Source organism: Selaginella moellendorffii, unplaced genomic scaffold (assembly GCF_000143415.4).
Source record: "Selaginella moellendorffii unplaced genomic scaffold, v1.0 SELMOscaffold_67, whole genome shotgun sequence".
Lineage (NCBI taxonomy): Eukaryota > Viridiplantae > Streptophyta > Lycopodiopsida > Selaginellales > Selaginellaceae > Selaginella > Selaginella moellendorffii.
This window is the reverse complement of record NW_003314328.1, coordinates 280,699-296,297: the sequence shown is the minus strand read 5'-3', so window position 1 is coordinate 296,297 and position 15,599 is coordinate 280,699. Positions and strand designations below refer to the sequence as shown.

Below are 15,599 nucleotides of genomic sequence, written 5' to 3'. Positions count from 1 at the left end.
ACAGGTGTGTTCCAGGCTTTTGCTTTTTTTATACAATCTCTTCCATTGCAACACTCCTCTTTCTCATTCTTTTTTACCATTTGCTTGCTGGAGCCAAGAGTTTCCTATTATTATTTCCAGTAATGTAATTTCCAATCTTCTAACCCATGCCCCAAAAGACACTTTAGTAACCATAAACAGCATCTATCTATCAACCTCTTCTGATCCTCACTCTCTTACAATCTGAGTCACTTGCAACACTTCTGAACATCCCCCCTCGCTCTCACTATCAGCTACCTTGCTTGAAATATATATATATATATATGACTGCTGGAATGTTGAGAAATGATAAACAAGCTTTGCTTGGGTTTGCTTTGCTTGTACTAATTGATTATGGAGGAAACGACAATCTCTGCTAGAAACTGTTTAAATCGAGGATCACAGGAAAGAAAAGGAGCTCCTCTCTGTGAAGTCAAATGTATAAGCTGTTGAGCGGGCGGTTAAATCCTCCCCAACAAAACAACAAAAGCAAGCAGGAGGGGAAATCTGGTAGGAGAGATCCTGCATTGTTGTAAGCTCTGAGGAATTCCAAAATCGATCTCATTTAAGTACCTGTGCCCGAATAGTTCGCCCCTCAAATTGAATGACTCCCCTCCAGCACAGATTCTTCCTTCATTGTCTAGGCCACAAAATAGGAAGAATGAGAAACAAGCAATGCAAAATAAAACTTATTTTTCCTTCTTTTTCAACTTGGATCTGTGTCCCAAAGCTGCACAACTGACATGGCTGGAATTCAAACGAGCTTGAAACGAACCAAAAACTGTTTATTTTCTCAAGGAAAAGAAAAAAACGAAACAAGAAAAGGAAACAAATAGCAAAGAAGTGTTGCAAAACGATGCTGTGAATCTGGAAGGGAGCTCCCTTCAATCCAAGGGAAGTTCAGAGCCGAAGCCGCACCTGCTCCTGCATCATGCACACGGCTGCCATGCCTCAAACTCGGGGGATTCTGTGATCAACCTCGCCGAGATCAGAGAGTTGCGGAGGTGATCACGGGCATGTTTTCGGCGTGTCCTGATCACGATCTGATGATGGTTGCGGGCATGTCAGGCGAATGCATGAGTCAGCAGCGAGTAACAGCGACGCACCGACCTCAGTTGAATTGAAGGGAGCTCCCCCTGCAAGCCAAAGCCCGACACACCATAGCTCAAAACCTCGAGGCCTCTCAAAACTATCGTATGTGTATGTCACTCGCGCAGGGAAGATCATCGCAGGAAAGAAACACAGACCTCTCCCAGCGCCGATTGTTGACGTTGCTTCTCAAGTCCTCCGCGGCTCGGATCGAATTCTCGACGCACGCGTGCTTTCAAACCCCAAGAATTGCAGTAAATGAGCGAAATGAAGAGGAAATGACTGCGGGCGGAAAGAATCGAGCTTTGGGATTCTGTCACGGACGGGAATTTGCAGGGAGGGTGCACAAGGACGATTTGGAAACGACTACACTGGCTTTTCTCTCAACAACGCCATGGAAAGCGAAGGAGGACGAGAAGTATGCGACGATTGAAAAGAGAGAATGAAAGCTGGAGTGGGGATCAGTGAAACGAGCAGCCCTGCAGTTGGAGAGGCAAACATCAAAGGAAGCAAAATGCCAAAGCGAGGGATGGACCAAGTGGTGGATGCAGACAGATAGATTCAGAAAAGCAAAAGGAGCAAGCAAACAAAGGCGAGCCCATTGAAAGAGAGAGTGAGTGAAAGCAGCGCAGGCAGCAAAACAGCCAGCCAGCGAGAGCGAGCGTCTTCCCTCGAGACAACATCACCAGAACCATCAACAGCAGCGAAAGTGAAAGGAAAAAAAAGAAAGAAAAAAAACCACAATCTTGAGAAGCCCACAAACCGCAATGATCAGGCAAGCAATCCCATCCTTTCTCTCTCAGTAAGCACGAGCCGGTAATCCACGCCTGTACCTCAGTGATTTGCATTCCACCATGAAAGGATATCAAGCGTGGATCACTCGAAGCAAAGCCAAGCAATCCAAATCCAAAACCAATCGATCTCGCTCGAGCAGCAAAACCAGCCCCCGCAAGAACGATCCAAAGAAGAAAAAAAAAAGTGCCTCGCGAAAGCCTGGAGCGCTCAGGCCCAAACCAAAAAAAAAACAGAAAAACGGGGAAGAAACAAATGGGGAGAGACTTGTGTGTGAGTTTGTGGTGGATCGAAAAGAGCGAGAGGAGAGAGAAGAAGGGAGAAAGAGGAGCTCGGAGCTCTGGGCGGGCGAAAACGAGCGAACCAACGAACAAACGAATGAGTGAGTGACTGGAAATGAGGTTGATGGCTGTGCTTCTTATAGACTGCCCTTGTGCCTCTGTACAGCGGCGCCGCCGGCGGCGCCACCGGTGAGCGGCGCCGCTGGCGGGGCGGGACCCCCAAGAGAGCCCTAAAACCTAAAAGAACCTCGCCACCTCTGATAAGCGCGATTGAATGGAGCCTATGGGATCGCTCGATCGACCAAAGGCGAGATCCCTCCACGGGATTGATCCGTAGATCATGGCATGTAGGGGAGGATCGAGCGCGGCCCAGCGTCAATGGTGGTGGACCTCGCTCTATGAGGCTGAAAGGTTTTGAATGATTCGCCTGTTTGGGAGTGGCAATCATGCATGGAATTTGGGGGCTTTCTGCTTTGGCTTCCAAATTAAAATCCAAATTGGACTGTGGAATCGTGGCATGCTCCTCAAAACAAAGATGGATTCCAAGGCTTGGAAGGTCTGGGTGGCGATTGCCAAAGTTGACTGGAAGTTTTGAGGGGTTTGAGGAATGCAATGATGCAAGCAAGCGCAAGGATCAAATGGGTGACGCCACCACCACCTTTTATTCTATAGTGTTTAATAACAACATTGTCTAGAGTAAGAAAGCAAAATCACACACACACACAACTTTGGCCGCTCTTAAACGGTTTTGTTTGTCTGATCGTTGGAACAATCCTGTCGGTGATCCAAGTGAATAAAATGCTCGCGGAGAAAATGCGCGGTGTTTTAACAGGGATGGGTCCCAAAACTCCTTCCTGGCATAGAACCTTTGGCTTTGGTGTGTGTACTCCTGCAGCATCATGTTAGCGGGCACTGTAGGGAGGAAAGGAATTGCGACACGGATCCCCAAACCTTCGCGATCCATCGCCTCGTTTCCGAGGGAGACGAAGAAGAGTGTTTCGCATTTAAGGCGCCAAATGATGAGCAGCGAGGTCCTCCTCCTCCTGTGTGGAAGTGTAAGTAACACCAAGAAACAATCAAGCATCAGGAGAACCTGGACGGACAAAGAGATTGAAAGTACTGAGAGAGAAAAACAAACCCGGGACACTGCTTGAAAAAGAAGAGAAGCATACAAAAGGAAGAGAGACGCGTAGCCACCTTTTACACACTCACTCATTCACACGGCTGGAAGAACACTCACTAGAACGCTGAGATGACCGTAAAGGGACTCTCAAGGAAACTCAAAAGTTCCTAGGGTCATTCCAAAAGAAGCAGGACACACAGACAAGGAGGGAACAGGGAACAGCAACAAGCTAGCTACACCACCACCAGAGAAGGCAGGATACGCTATCAAAACCAAAAAAAACCAGGCAGAGATAAGTCATTCGCTCCTACCTGAATCGTTCCTGTGCCATAAACTATTTGCCAGTTTTTTTTTCCAGCTCCTCCAGTCAACTTCCAAAATCTGCACTAAAAAAGCAAGAGTCAACCGCCAAGTAGTGGGGATTGTGGGAGCCTACCTCATGTGCTCGCCTGATTTCTCCTTGCATTATTCATGCGACATAAGTGATGCACCTGCAACCGAATTAGATTCTCCAAAACCAGGAAATTCGCCTCTTTTCCTTCTTTTCTCCAGTAAAACTGCTGTAAGTATTCATTTCAGACTCCTGCTTTTCAATGAAATAGTATAAGTTAAGGATAATTGTGAGAAATAAAAATCAAATGGAAAAAAAGAAGAGAGAACCACGTACCTGGTGGTCGGACGTGAGCCCCATGTCTCGTAAGTCGAGCATGTCGGCCACACGACACAGAGCCCATGAAATACCAGCCCAACAAGCCCACGCACGCTAAAGAGCAGTGAAAATCACGACGAAACAGCATAATATCATACCACTCGATAGACGATTCCACATCTCGATCTATTGCCATCCAAAGCTTCGACACGCAGCATGCTACTGCCAGGAGAGAGAAAGAGTGACGAGGATAAGTAGTCAGTAGCATCAGCCCGCAGCAAGCCAAGGCGAAAAGAAAAAGTCAAGACTCGAGACGATGACAATGAGCCAAGCCTCTATCCTGCCCGTGACGTAATGCCAATCAGCCATCCCCCACAATCACAAAGATATCATAAAAAAACTGCGGCCAATACCGTAAAAGACCGAGACCAAGACCACAAGAACGTAAGAATAGCCGAATCTATCAAATCAGTCAAAAACAATTGCATGAAGAGCCACCATCAAAATGCTTCTTTTCGAACACAAACAACACAGTAGCGAGACAGTCAACCACACTCACTCATTATTGGCGTCCTAAAATGCATTAGCCAAGCCAGCTCAAAAAGCAAGTCAAACAGAGCGAGAGCTTACCTTCCTGCTGGTTGATTTCAAAGTTCTGGAGCCGTGGCAAGTGTGGCTCCCCGCCTGGGCCAGAAAGGAAGCCCAAACTGGAGCATAAACGGGCACGACTTGACAAGCCATATGGTCGACATGATGATGGTACCAGCCATGGCGTGCACAAGGGACCTTACCGAGGCACAGCTGAGATGACAAGAAAAAACACACAAAATTAGGAGAGCTGCTTATACAAACATATTTCTAGAAAGAGTGTTAGCAGAATCGCAGCCACTACTGTAACGATGATGCAAATGCAACACGGGTCTTACTTTAGTTAACTCTACCTTGGGAGTAGCTCAGCGTGCTGCAGTCGAAGAAACCGCCACCACTTGCACAGACCCGCTGCTTTTGAGGGGCTCTCATCAAGCCCATAGCAGGAAACCTTTGCTGGCTGTAAGCATTTAAATTGAAAAGTATCAGGGCCCCTCTCTCCCTCCCTGTTTTTTAAGTAGGAAATCTGCTTACTTGCCTGGTGTCTGCTCCCCAGCCAGATGTTCCCTGCAGTTTGTGTGTAAGTCCGCGTTACCTCGGTGTCGATAAACTAGTAATATCTCACGGAATGTGTCTTGTTTTTTGTTGCCTTTGTCCCTATATTCGTTGCTGCTTCCGCATTGTTCACCTTCCATGCTTCCGCTCCCTCCGGGGTTGTTTTGGAAACCGGAAAAGGCATCTTCCTTTCTCAAACACCAGAGTTGGTTCCATGTATTTTTGTGCATGTACTTCAGCCGAAACTTGGCATTCTTTCCAACGGTGGCTGGCTAGTGGTAGGCAGGCTGGCCGGTTGGCTACTCAAACCAATGTTGCTAACAGAATCACTGCATACACAAGAAAGAAAAAACAAAACAAAACATTAATAAAGCGTAATGAAACAATATTATATACCTCACCTCCGCTTTTCTTGTAGCATTCATATCATATTCTCTGCCGATTTCGATTTCCTTTAGAAAATTTGTTCGTATCTAGTCTGAGTCAAATAGATTCTCCCCAGATCGTCTTTGTCAAAGAGAGTAAAATGTGATCGCTGTACATACCACGGGCAGGCTCTCTATGAAGGGGTCTTCTTTCCTTCCCAGCTCTACCAAGGACTAAGTGAAGAGTCACATCTCAGCTCTTGTGCGATGAGAGAGTCTCCGCCTTCTCTGGCACACCCGAGCAGAGACTGCTTTACCAGTCCCATCCCATCCATCCACTCCCGACTCCAATCCCATCTTCCTTGCACCAATACACACCTGCTGTTCCAAACTTGTCATTAAGTTTGCGGTGCAGAGTATAGCTGCTTCAGCGCTGTGAGAGTTGAGGCCCCTACCTACTTGTATCTCTTCGCTTCTGTTCACCAGTTCCCATCATCAGCAGCCACCAGTACAAGCAGAACCAGCTACTGCGGTGAGATTTTCCCTGCAAAAAACATCCAAATTTTATTATTAGAAGCTATGAACTTCTGAGTTCTGAGCTAGAATATAGTAATCACTCAAATTGCTTTAAAGAACCAAGAAGGACAACCAAGAACAAGCCAAAGCTGGCTCTATAGCCAGTACGGGGTTGTAAGCCGATAGCTATCTACATCAAAGATTGCAGAACAGTCAGGATGCAATGCCGACAATCAGCATGAGATTAAAGGAGGCTTTCCCCCTTGTAGCCGTAGGCGCTATTTAGTAATTCTACGAACGGAAAGAGGAGATCACACTCTTCCAAGAGCGATATCTGATCGCATATCTTACATGTCACGCACACAACGTGTGGTCGTGACGGATCCTAAACATTCCCATCCATTCGACACATCAAGTGTCGAGCTCAGTTTTTAAATTTTCCTCGGTTCGTCTGGCTGACCAGCTGATACGCATTCATTGATTCAACTGGTAATGCAGGTAGAGACAATTGGCCGAAAGAAGGGGGTGTAAGCTAAGACGGAGTTAGTAGGCCACACATGATGATCAAATGCATGTGAGGTACTAGGAGGGAAGCCAGTGCAGTGATTTGTATCCTTTCACAGTTAGAAAGAAGGCAAACAAAACCCCAACAGTGCACACAGCACAGCAGCACACCCCCGTAGACCTGCATGCTGGAAGCCCCCAACACCACAGTACAAACATCCTATGATGTCCATAGGTATGATGTGAAAGTAAACTAGACCCTGGCAATGCAACAGTTCTAGAACTCAGACTAGGTAGGGAGGCCCAAGCCAGACAACGAAACAGGCAAGCCAGAAGAAACCACAGGCACAGGCAAATAGTCAATACTAAAAATCATTTAGTGTGGAGAGAGAGGCTTAAAAACTTGGGGGGAGGAGGAGGGAAGGGAGGGACGACTCCTTTTCCATCTCACGAGAATGTCGCGCGGGACCCAAAGCATTCTTCTTTTTTCTAAGGGGAGGGGATAGCGTGCGCACGGGCCCCTATAGCACATACATATCAGCAGCAGCATATCTCACACGGAGCCACAACCAGCGGCTCCAGCTTGCCGTGAGCCCACCACAAAAGGTTGTTAAAACTGGTCCCAGTTTAACTGCCACTAGGAGGACTCGACAGCAGTCATCTTTATGCGCATACGATATAATGTAGACGCTTTGGTTTCAAGAGCGAGCAAAAACTCTCTCTTTCTCTCTCTCTCTCTCTCTCTCGCCTCGGCTCAAACCGAGGCAAACAATGCGAAGAAAAAGAAGAATACAGGTAAGGCAAAAGCACGCATCGATCGACAATCATCATAGTTAGTTGCCTCTCAAGCCGACTTATCTGAAAAGGCTGGCTTTTGTCCAAAGCCAAGCTAGGGGAATCGTTCCTCAAACATTCGCAGACCAGAAAAGACACTGGACATGTGCCCGCCAAGGATGGACAGTCGCAAGGAATATAAAAATCAAAAACATTTGGGGGAGATTAATCAAACACATTCCAATCAATCACACACAAGAACAATCTAAACTCCATGCAATCCTAGAGAGATTGAGGGAGCAAGAACTTATCTGGCGATCGATCACTCGCGGCATTTGCTACATCCTTTGCTTGATCGCATCCAGATAATCCGATCCGGGTGCTCCTGATCAGCGACAGCGTCAGAAAGAATCCAATACCGACGAGAGCACGCCCGCGATGAATCCGCATTACAGCCAACGATCGGCAAGATCGCCAGCGCCGCAGCACAGCGCCATCGCGCCAGAGAGCCACACTAAAACCCTAGCGCCTGGTAGAAATAATGGTTGGCAAGCTCGATGCAAAATGCGGTTCAGAGCCGTTGGATGCGACACGAGACACGCGTCACGCATCCAACGGCGCACGTTGCAGTAGTATTACAACACGTAATCTCTCGTCAAAAACCACCAAAAGGTAGAACAGGACGAGAGATCCAAAGCTTGTCTCGCTATAGTAACAGCGTTGTCTAGTTCTCTCACTCCAACTTCACAGTGTTATCTAAACTCCTGGAAATTGGTGTGCCCGGTGAGCTTCGCGTGCTCCACAGCTTCCTACACCAAAAGAAACATAGCCTTCACGTAAGTTCCTGGTGAAAAATTGTGCGAGAAGATCGAACAAGCCGCAGAGAAAAATGGAGCTCGCACCTTTTGTCCCACCACGCCTTCTTGGCAAATTCCACAACGCAGCGTGAAGCTCGCAGTATCTGTGAACTTCCGGTTCCTATAAGTCATAAGATTCAAGGTTGAGAAACAATCGAAACTACACTGTGAAACTTAAGAAACCTGTGAGATTCCTCGACTAGTTTCACTGCCAAACGCTCCGCTGGACCAATGTGGCCATACTCGTCCACCTTGAAAACTGTTTGATCGACGTCTTCAGGAGCACCCGCAAAAGGAGCCAACTGCGAGAGTAGTTCTCAGTGTCTTGAAAACGAGCTCCTCTCATCTCACTCTTTTTTTCTCGAGAAAAATACGTACCGCAAGAGCATCATAGTGCAATCCATCATAGATAACCATGACACGCTCTTGGTAGCTTTTATCCTGCGCAGAAACAAGAAAAATCATCACTTTGAGCATTGCAACGAGCTCCATTCTTTTCGATTTCTCAGTACCTGGCCATAGAGATCACAGCGTGTAGTTTGAATATCATATGCAGCTATCTCGCGTCTATAATAGGCCGACAAAATCGCGAGCTCAATCGCTCCTATCCAGGAATAAAGATTTTTAGCCACAAAGAAAAAAAATAACGAGTAAGAACAATCGCGAGCTCAATCACTCCTATCCAAGAACAAAGTTTTTAGCAACTTCAAAGAAAAAAATAACGACCAAGAACAATCACGAGCTCAATCGCTCCTATCCAAGAACAAAGCAACGACAAAAGAGAAAAAAAAACTAGCAAGAACAAAGAAGAAAAATCGCGAGTTTTTCTCTACAAACCTCCCCATTTCTCGGGATTAAGTATCCACTGGCAATAGTCGCCGTTTGGCTTGCCAAGGAATGCCTCATTGTAAGACTCGGGATCGCTAATCACAGTGGCGGCGATAACCTGGAAGAATCGCAATGCGTCAGCGAAATGCGGCGGAGCAGCGGCTAGATCTGTGCAAACCTCTCTCAATTCCGAGGATTTGCTCTTGTTGTGCTCCATCACGTACCTGGACCAAAGTGCAAGAGCCCTAGAAATCGCGAATCGTCACTCATCTACGAGCGCCATACCCGACCGCATTGAAGAGGCAACTGTTGTCCGCGGGAATGATCCGGCGCACCACAACGCTCTCGTCCATCGCTCGCCAGAGGAGGAAGAAAGTCCTTTTTAAATAATTTCCAAAGCCCTAAGATTCCCTCGGCCAACGGAATATTCTCCGTCACTAGATGTAGCGGAATGTTCCGTTTTGCTGGATGGAATATCCCATCGGATGAACACGCAAATCCCTAACAATGCCCTTGTCAACCCTGAAATTAGGAATGTGGTAAAGCGAAGAGCACAGGGGAGCGCTTGTTCTTCCAATCGCGGGCGCGGCGCTTGATCGGCGGATTGCGGAGCTATGTTTCCTGGGATTGTGCGCTCGTCGTCTCGTCATTTGCCCTGCCGGAGATCCCTGGTAAGAAATCCTCTTCCAATGCGAGGACTAGGGCACAGCAGCTCGCATTCCTATGCGATTCCTCGGGTGTTCTTATCGTTTGGTCGGTGCGGCAGACAAAATGGATGAGCGTCAGGAATCTAGCAGCTGCCAGTGGAGATCAGGTCGGGCAGCTTAATTTTCTTCTTTTTCAAGCTTTGATACTGAGGCTTTCTTCTTTGATTAAACTAGATGACTGTTCGTGATGCGCTCAACTCCGCCATTGACGAGGAGATGGCTGCCGATCCTAAAGTGTTTGTGATGGGAGAAGAGGTATGCTTTCTCCTTTATCGATGCTTTTTCTTTCCATTCCTTGATGGGAATGAATGTGTCCAGGTTGGAGAGTATCAAGGCGCTTACAAGGTGAGCTCTTTCTTTGTCTTCTCTGTGTAGACTTACGTGGTAACAAATGTCTGGACTAAAGGTCACAAAAGGATTGTTGCAAAAATACGGACCTGACCGGGTGCTCGACACGCCTATCACAGAAGTGAGTGCTTTGATTTTATCAAGTTGCGAAGGTCGTAATGAATGGACTGGACTTCTCAGGCTGGTTTTACTGGCATCGGTGTTGGAGCGGCGTTTCAAGGCCTCAAGCCTATCGTGGAGTTCATGACGTTCAACTTTGCTATGCAGGTAGATGCTTATCACGTTTACGTTTTTTTCTAAGTCTTGTTCGTGTTGATTTTAGGCTATTGATCACATCATCAACTCTGCAGCAAAGACATACTATATGTCCGGAGGGCAAATAGCTGTTCCCATTGTATTCCGGGGTCCCAATGGTGCAGCTGCCGGTGTTGGTGCTCAACACTCACAGGTGAGCGCTCTGTTCTGCGAGAGTTGGCTCCATTTTTATTTTCATCTTTCAGTGCTTTGCAGCATGGTACGGGTCCTGTCCGGGGCTAAAAGTCGTGACTCCATACTCGGCGGAAGATGCACGAGGCCTTTTGAAAGCAGCAATCAGGGATCCCGATCCTGTTGTGTTTTTGGAAAACGAGTTGCTGTAAGTGGAACAATGCAACTCGGACTTGTCTCATATAGTTTTATTTTTGTAGGTACGGGGAGAACTTCCCAGTGTCCTCACAAGTTCGGGATCCAAACTTCACTCTACCGATAGGAAAGGCCAAGGTAGAGCTTTTTCCTGTTTCTCTAGTGAGTAATGTTTTTGAGTCTGCTGTAGGTGGAACGAGAAGGAACTGATGTAACGATCACTGCTTTCTCGAAGATGGTTGGTTTTGCGCTAAAAGTAAGACATTTCCTTGATTTCGTCTTTCCGTGCCTAAAATCATACGATCTTCTACTAGGCTGCTGACGAGTTGGCCAAGGACGGCATCAAGGCGGAAGTGATCAATCTTCGCTCCATACGTCCGCTTGACAGAGAGACCATCAACGCATCAGTGAGAAAGACATACCGTCTCGTTGCTGTGGAGGAGGGGTGGCCACAGCACGGCGTTTGTGCCGAAGTCTGGTAAGTCTGCGATGCTCGTTTCTTTTCCTCGAGCGACATGGTGAAACTCTTGTGCAGTGCTAGCGTCCAGGAGGAAACCTTTGACTACTTGGATGCTCCAATCGAGAGGATTTCCGGTGCCGACATTCCAATGCCTTACGCTGCGAACTTGGAACGCTTGGCGCTTCCTCAGGTAAAAAAAATCGCTTCTTCTATCTTTTTCGTTTCGTCAATCGTGTGTATGGTTGATTTAGATCGAAGACATTGTTCGGGCCGCTAAGAGAGCTTGCTATCGTTCAAAGTAGCCCTGCCGCTCGTCCACCTTCGTTTTTCTTCCTTTTCTTGAACTTCAGACCCAATTTTTCCTCACGGGACAATTTCGCGTTTATAATAAATGGTTTAAAATGGTTGTAATGAGAAGAATAAAAACCTTTTTGTTATCAAAATGTTCTTACAGATGAAAATCTCGAAAATAAAAATAAAATAATTCGTGATGAGAACACTACACGAGCGAATGAATGATGAAAGAATTCTTATTTGTGCCATCGTGGACTTCCCTTAAGAACCCTCTTTCAGGCCCGGTTGTCGAATCCCACCCATTGCTTCTTCTCTGCGTCGAAGAGATTGCATTGCGTCAGGATGGTGGTCATGAGCGGAACCCCAAACACGGCCTTGTTGAGGTGGCAGTCCCAGTTCTGGAGCAGCGATGCGTGCCCGGCTCGCAAGTTGTAACTTGGGATCTTGGTGGAAAGGTGGTGAGGAATGTGGACGCTAATGTCGTGGCACAGGAAATCGATCCTGTGGTAAAAACCCAAAGTTTGTAGGAGATTCTCGAGAAATGAGGATGTGTTTACGTACCATGCGGGGTATTCGCAGTGAACAGTTCCAGCAAGTTGAGCTCCCACGGCGTTCCACTCGCGGTTCTGCTTGAAGGGGATGTGTGGAGCCGTGTGGTGGACGAGGGTGAAGGTGCTCATCCAGAAGTGGAAGCCCAGCCATGGGAGCAGCCACCATTTGACGAAACCAACGGGCCCTTGGGTCACCAACAGGGGCAGCAAAACCAAAAACCCAAAAGCGTAGCAAGCCGCAATGCTCGTCTGAAGAAGGCAAGCCGTCAACTTTCTAAAAAAGATGATAGATAGATAATATTACCTTGACTTTGGCATGCTCCTGGGGGCGGAACTTGTTGAGATCGAAATGCCAGAAGAGCCAGTGTCCGATGGAGGCCATCCACCAGAGAGGACCCATTGTTGCACGCATCATCGCCTGGCCAATCCTGTCCGCATTGTCAAACTGGTGTGGCCGGAATGGCTGCCATGCCGTGTCCATAATCAGCCTGCACAATCGCAGGGAGAAGAATCACGTTAGCATTGAATGCGGGAGAAAAAAACACAGAAAACGATCCAAAGGTTTGAAAGATCCCCAGAGGATCCTGGAAGAAACGCGAGAAGCTTACTTGTTGGTGTGTGCATGGTGAGTGTTGTGCTTGATTCTCCACGGCTCGAACGGGAAGACGAGTGGAGTCATGACCGCATTGCCGACGATATCATTCACGAGCTGGGATTTGGAGAAGGAGTTATGGCCGCAGTCGTGACCGATGACAAAGAGCCCAGTGGCGGCGGTGCCCAGGAACGCGTAGATAAAAGGGTAGAGATACCATGGAGCTACGGCCAGGGCTGCGTATCCAGTAACCAGGGCCGACACCGTGATGGCCACAGTTTTCCATGCCTTGAAATCATCCACTTCAAACACCTGATCACACCTTTAGCTCCAAGGTTTTTGATGATCTTTGTTTACCTCCTTTGGGAGCGTCTTGACAACGTCGTTCAACACCATGCCGGCAGGAACCTTCGGAAGATCAAGCAAGAAGTATCATTAGAAACTTTTCTAGAACTGATAATTTGGATGATCAATTGAAATCACTTACTGGCTCGCCCATCTGTGTGAATCCCGGAGTCATGACGACCTTCCTCTCGGCTGCTTGATCGCGGGCGATTGCTCCAGCCGTGATCACATCGAGGCAAAGCCGGAGTGTCGCCTGAAGAAGTTGGGAAACTTTGGATTGGAAGAGCTATACTAAGGTACCTTGCGACGAGGAAATGGAACCAAGCCTCTTGCCGGAATAGCACTGATACGGATGGAAGCCAGAGCGATGCTGCTGCTACTTGCAGCCGCCATAGCGGAAAGAAACCCAATGAGCTCGAGCTGCTGATTTCCAATGTATAGACACCGCTCTCTATATAGGGAGCCCCTCGCGCTTCTGAATCTTGCATGCTCGATAGTTTATCTTGATCAGGGAAGGAAAAGAAAGTGTTGTAATCTAAGGAATGAATCCACAGTGTTAATTCTCCCTGACACTAGCACATTTCTCTGAAGAACTCAACTGTCAGTGAGTGCTCGAACCTTGCAACACTTGTTTTTTTCTTCTCCCCTGATCAAGATAAACTATCGAACCATAATCCATGCATGCAAGATTGTTGGGTCAGAAGCGTGAGGGGGCTCTTTATATAAGAGCGGTGTCTAGGCATTGGAACTCAGCAGCTCGAGCTCATTGGGTTTCTTTCCGCTATGGCGGCTGCAAGTAGCAGCAGCATCGCTCTGGCTTCCATCCGCGTCGACAGGCCACGCAGTGCGATTCCGGCGAGAGTCTTGGTTCCATTTCCTCGTCGCCAGGTAGATTGACCTTAGTATTTCCAATCCATTGTGTGTGTCCTTCAGGCGAGACTCCGGCTTTGCCTCAATGTGATCACGGCTGGAGTAATCGCCAGCGATCAAGCAGCCGAGAGGGAGATCGTCTTGACTCCGGGATTCACACAGATGGGCGAGCCAGTAAGTGATTGCTAGAAAAGTTTCTAATGACACTTCTTGTTTGATCTTCCGAAGGTTCCTGCCGGCATGGTGTTGAACGATGTTGTCAAGACGCTCCCAAAGGAGGTAAACAAAGATCATCAAAGAGAAACTTATTTGCAATTGTGATCAGGTGTTCGAAGTGGATGATTTCAAGGCATGGAAGACTGTGGCGATCACGATCTCGGCTCTGGCCACGGGATACGCAGCCCTGACCGTAGCTCCGTGGTATCTCTACCCTTTCATCTACGCGTTCTTGGGGACCGCCGCCACTGGGCTCTTTGTCATCGGTCACGACTGCGGCCATAACTCCTTCTCCAAATCCCAGCTCGTGAATGATATCGTCGGCAATGCGGTCATGACTCCACTCGTCTTCCCGTTCGAGCCGTGGAGAATCAAGCACAACACTCACCATGCACACACCAACAAGTAAGCTTCTCGCGTTTCTTCCAGGATCCTCTGGGGATCTTTTTCTGTGTTTGTTCTCCCGCATTCAATGCTAACGTGATTCTTCTCCCTGCGAATGTGCAGGCTGATTATGGACACGGCATGGCAGCCATTCCGGCCACACCAGTTTGACAATGCGGACAGGATTGGCCAGGCGATGATGCGTGCAACAATGGGTCCTCTCTGGTGGATGGCCTCCATCGGACACTGGCTCTTCTGGCATTTCGATCTCAACAAGTTCCGCCCCCAGGAGCACGCCAAAGTCAAGGTTAGACATCTATCCATCTTTTGAGAAAAGTTGACGGACAATGCCTGTTTTCTTCAGACGAGCATTGCGGCTTGCTACGCTTTCGGGCTTTTGGTTTTGCTGCCCCTGTTGGTGACCCAAGGGCCCGTTGGTTTCGTCAAGTGGTGGCTGCTCCCATGGCTGGGCTTCCACTTCTGGATGAGCACTTTCACCCTCGTCCACCACACGGCTCCACACATCCCATTCAAGCAGAACCGCGAGTGGAACGCCGTGGGAGCCCAACTTGCTGGAACTGTTCACTGCGAATACCCTGCATGGTATGTATAACTCGGGATTTCCTCCGAACTTTGGGCTCACTTTGGGTTTTCACAGGATTGATTTCCTGTGTCACGACATCAGTGTCCACATTCCTCACCACCTTTCCACCAAGATTCCAAGTTATAACTTGCGAGCCGGGCACGCATCGCTGCTCCAAAACTGGGACCGCCACCTCAATAAGGCCGTGTTTGGGTTTCCGCTCATGACCACCATCCTAACGCAGTGCAATCTCTTCGATGCCGAGAAGAAGCAATGGGTGGGATTCGACAACCGGGCGGTCTAAAGTGACGACCACGATCGCACAACTGAGAATTCTTTCATCATTCATTTGCCTTGTTTGTGGAAGTCAAAAAAACCAAACCCGGGGATAAAATAACGCTTGTCTTTGGCCACATCCCAACGTGTGCTTGCCACCTTTTCTTTTGTAAACAAAATCTGGCTTTCATGTCCCACAAGAGATTGGATCGATTTATTTCCTTCTTTATGAGTGGCGAGCCGGCGAAGAGAGCAGCATCGCTACTACTACTACTTCTATTTGTTTCGTGACATCATCCTGGGGATCCTACCTTGACGTAAGGGAATCAGCTCGAGAGAGTTTTGTATATTTTTATCCTCCTTTTTCTCCACAGCGGATTTGATAGTTTCTGGAAAAGCTGAGAAACCGTTGA

The 15,599-nt window shown here is 47.9% G+C and overlaps 4 protein-coding genes and 2 long non-coding RNA genes across 13 annotated transcripts; 2 read left to right on the top strand and 4 right to left on the bottom strand.

Annotated features, from left to right (window-relative positions):
- Positions 1-277: 277 nt before the first annotated feature.
- LOC112340590 lies at positions 278-2,074 on the bottom strand. The gene is made up of 2 exons (XR_002990168.1): positions 592-2,074; positions 278-540 (listed from the first exon to the last, which is right to left on the bottom strand). It is a non-coding gene; the product is annotated as an uncharacterized LOC112340590 (long non-coding RNA).
- A 738-nt stretch (positions 2,075-2,812) lies between these two features.
- LOC9649726 lies at positions 2,813-7,742 on the bottom strand. 8 transcript variants are annotated; one of them, XR_002990174.1, is made up of 12 exons: positions 5,641-7,742; positions 5,497-5,573; positions 5,166-5,424; positions 5,075-5,107; positions 4,894-5,000; positions 4,583-4,753; positions 4,111-4,174; positions 3,971-4,066; positions 3,740-3,886; positions 3,615-3,684; positions 3,132-3,223; positions 2,813-3,069 (listed from the first exon to the last, which is right to left on the bottom strand). It is a non-coding gene; the product is annotated as an uncharacterized LOC9649726 (long non-coding RNA). The 8 variants fall into 8 exon arrangements; XR_002990178.1 differs by having other exon boundaries at positions 5,497-5,841; positions 5,916-7,742; XR_002990175.1 differs by having other exon boundaries at positions 5,497-5,838; positions 5,916-7,742.
- Positions 7,743-7,796: 54 nt separating this feature from the next.
- On the bottom strand, positions 7,797-9,326 carry LOC9649928 (ubiquitin thioesterase OTU1). The gene is made up of 8 exons (XM_002985300.2): positions 9,225-9,326; positions 9,118-9,163; positions 8,949-9,057; positions 8,624-8,715; positions 8,490-8,552; positions 8,295-8,413; positions 8,157-8,232; positions 7,797-8,063 (listed from the first exon to the last, which is right to left on the bottom strand). The coding sequence occupies exons 1-8, from the start codon at positions 9,290-9,292 to the stop codon at positions 8,007-8,009; spliced, it is 630 nt and encodes a 209-aa protein (XP_002985346.1). The 5' UTR covers positions 9,293-9,326; the 3' UTR covers positions 7,797-8,006.
- A 119-nt stretch (positions 9,327-9,445) lies between these two features.
- Positions 9,446-11,518, top strand: LOC9649725 (pyruvate dehydrogenase E1 component subunit beta-1, mitochondrial). The gene is made up of 13 exons (XM_024659360.1): positions 9,446-9,610; positions 9,706-9,753; positions 9,821-9,901; positions 9,965-9,991; positions 10,053-10,115; positions 10,175-10,261; positions 10,317-10,442; positions 10,495-10,628; positions 10,681-10,753; positions 10,806-10,871; positions 10,930-11,093; positions 11,151-11,265; positions 11,327-11,518. Exons 1-13 carry the CDS (start codon positions 9,554-9,556, stop codon positions 11,375-11,377), a joined length of 1,092 nt encoding a protein of 363 aa, XP_024515128.1. The 5' UTR covers positions 9,446-9,553; the 3' UTR covers positions 11,378-11,518.
- A 126-nt stretch (positions 11,519-11,644) lies between these two features.
- Positions 11,645-13,250, bottom strand: LOC9649927 (omega-6 fatty acid desaturase, chloroplastic). Its single transcript, XM_002985299.2, has 7 exons — positions 13,158-13,250; positions 13,000-13,110; positions 12,870-12,920; positions 12,529-12,824; positions 12,225-12,408; positions 11,931-12,169; positions 11,645-11,870 (listed from the first exon to the last, which is right to left on the bottom strand). Exons 1-7 carry the CDS (start codon positions 13,248-13,250, stop codon positions 11,645-11,647), a joined length of 1,200 nt encoding a protein of 399 aa, XP_002985345.2.
- A 390-nt stretch (positions 13,251-13,640) lies between these two features.
- Positions 13,641-15,214, top strand: LOC9649926 (omega-6 fatty acid desaturase, chloroplastic). The gene is made up of 7 exons (XM_002985372.2): positions 13,641-13,745; positions 13,791-13,901; positions 13,956-14,006; positions 14,053-14,348; positions 14,451-14,634; positions 14,692-14,930; positions 14,986-15,214. The coding sequence occupies exons 1-7, from the start codon at positions 13,641-13,643 to the stop codon at positions 15,212-15,214; spliced, it is 1,215 nt and encodes a 404-aa protein (XP_002985418.2).
- Positions 15,215-15,599: the final 385 nt, after the last annotated feature.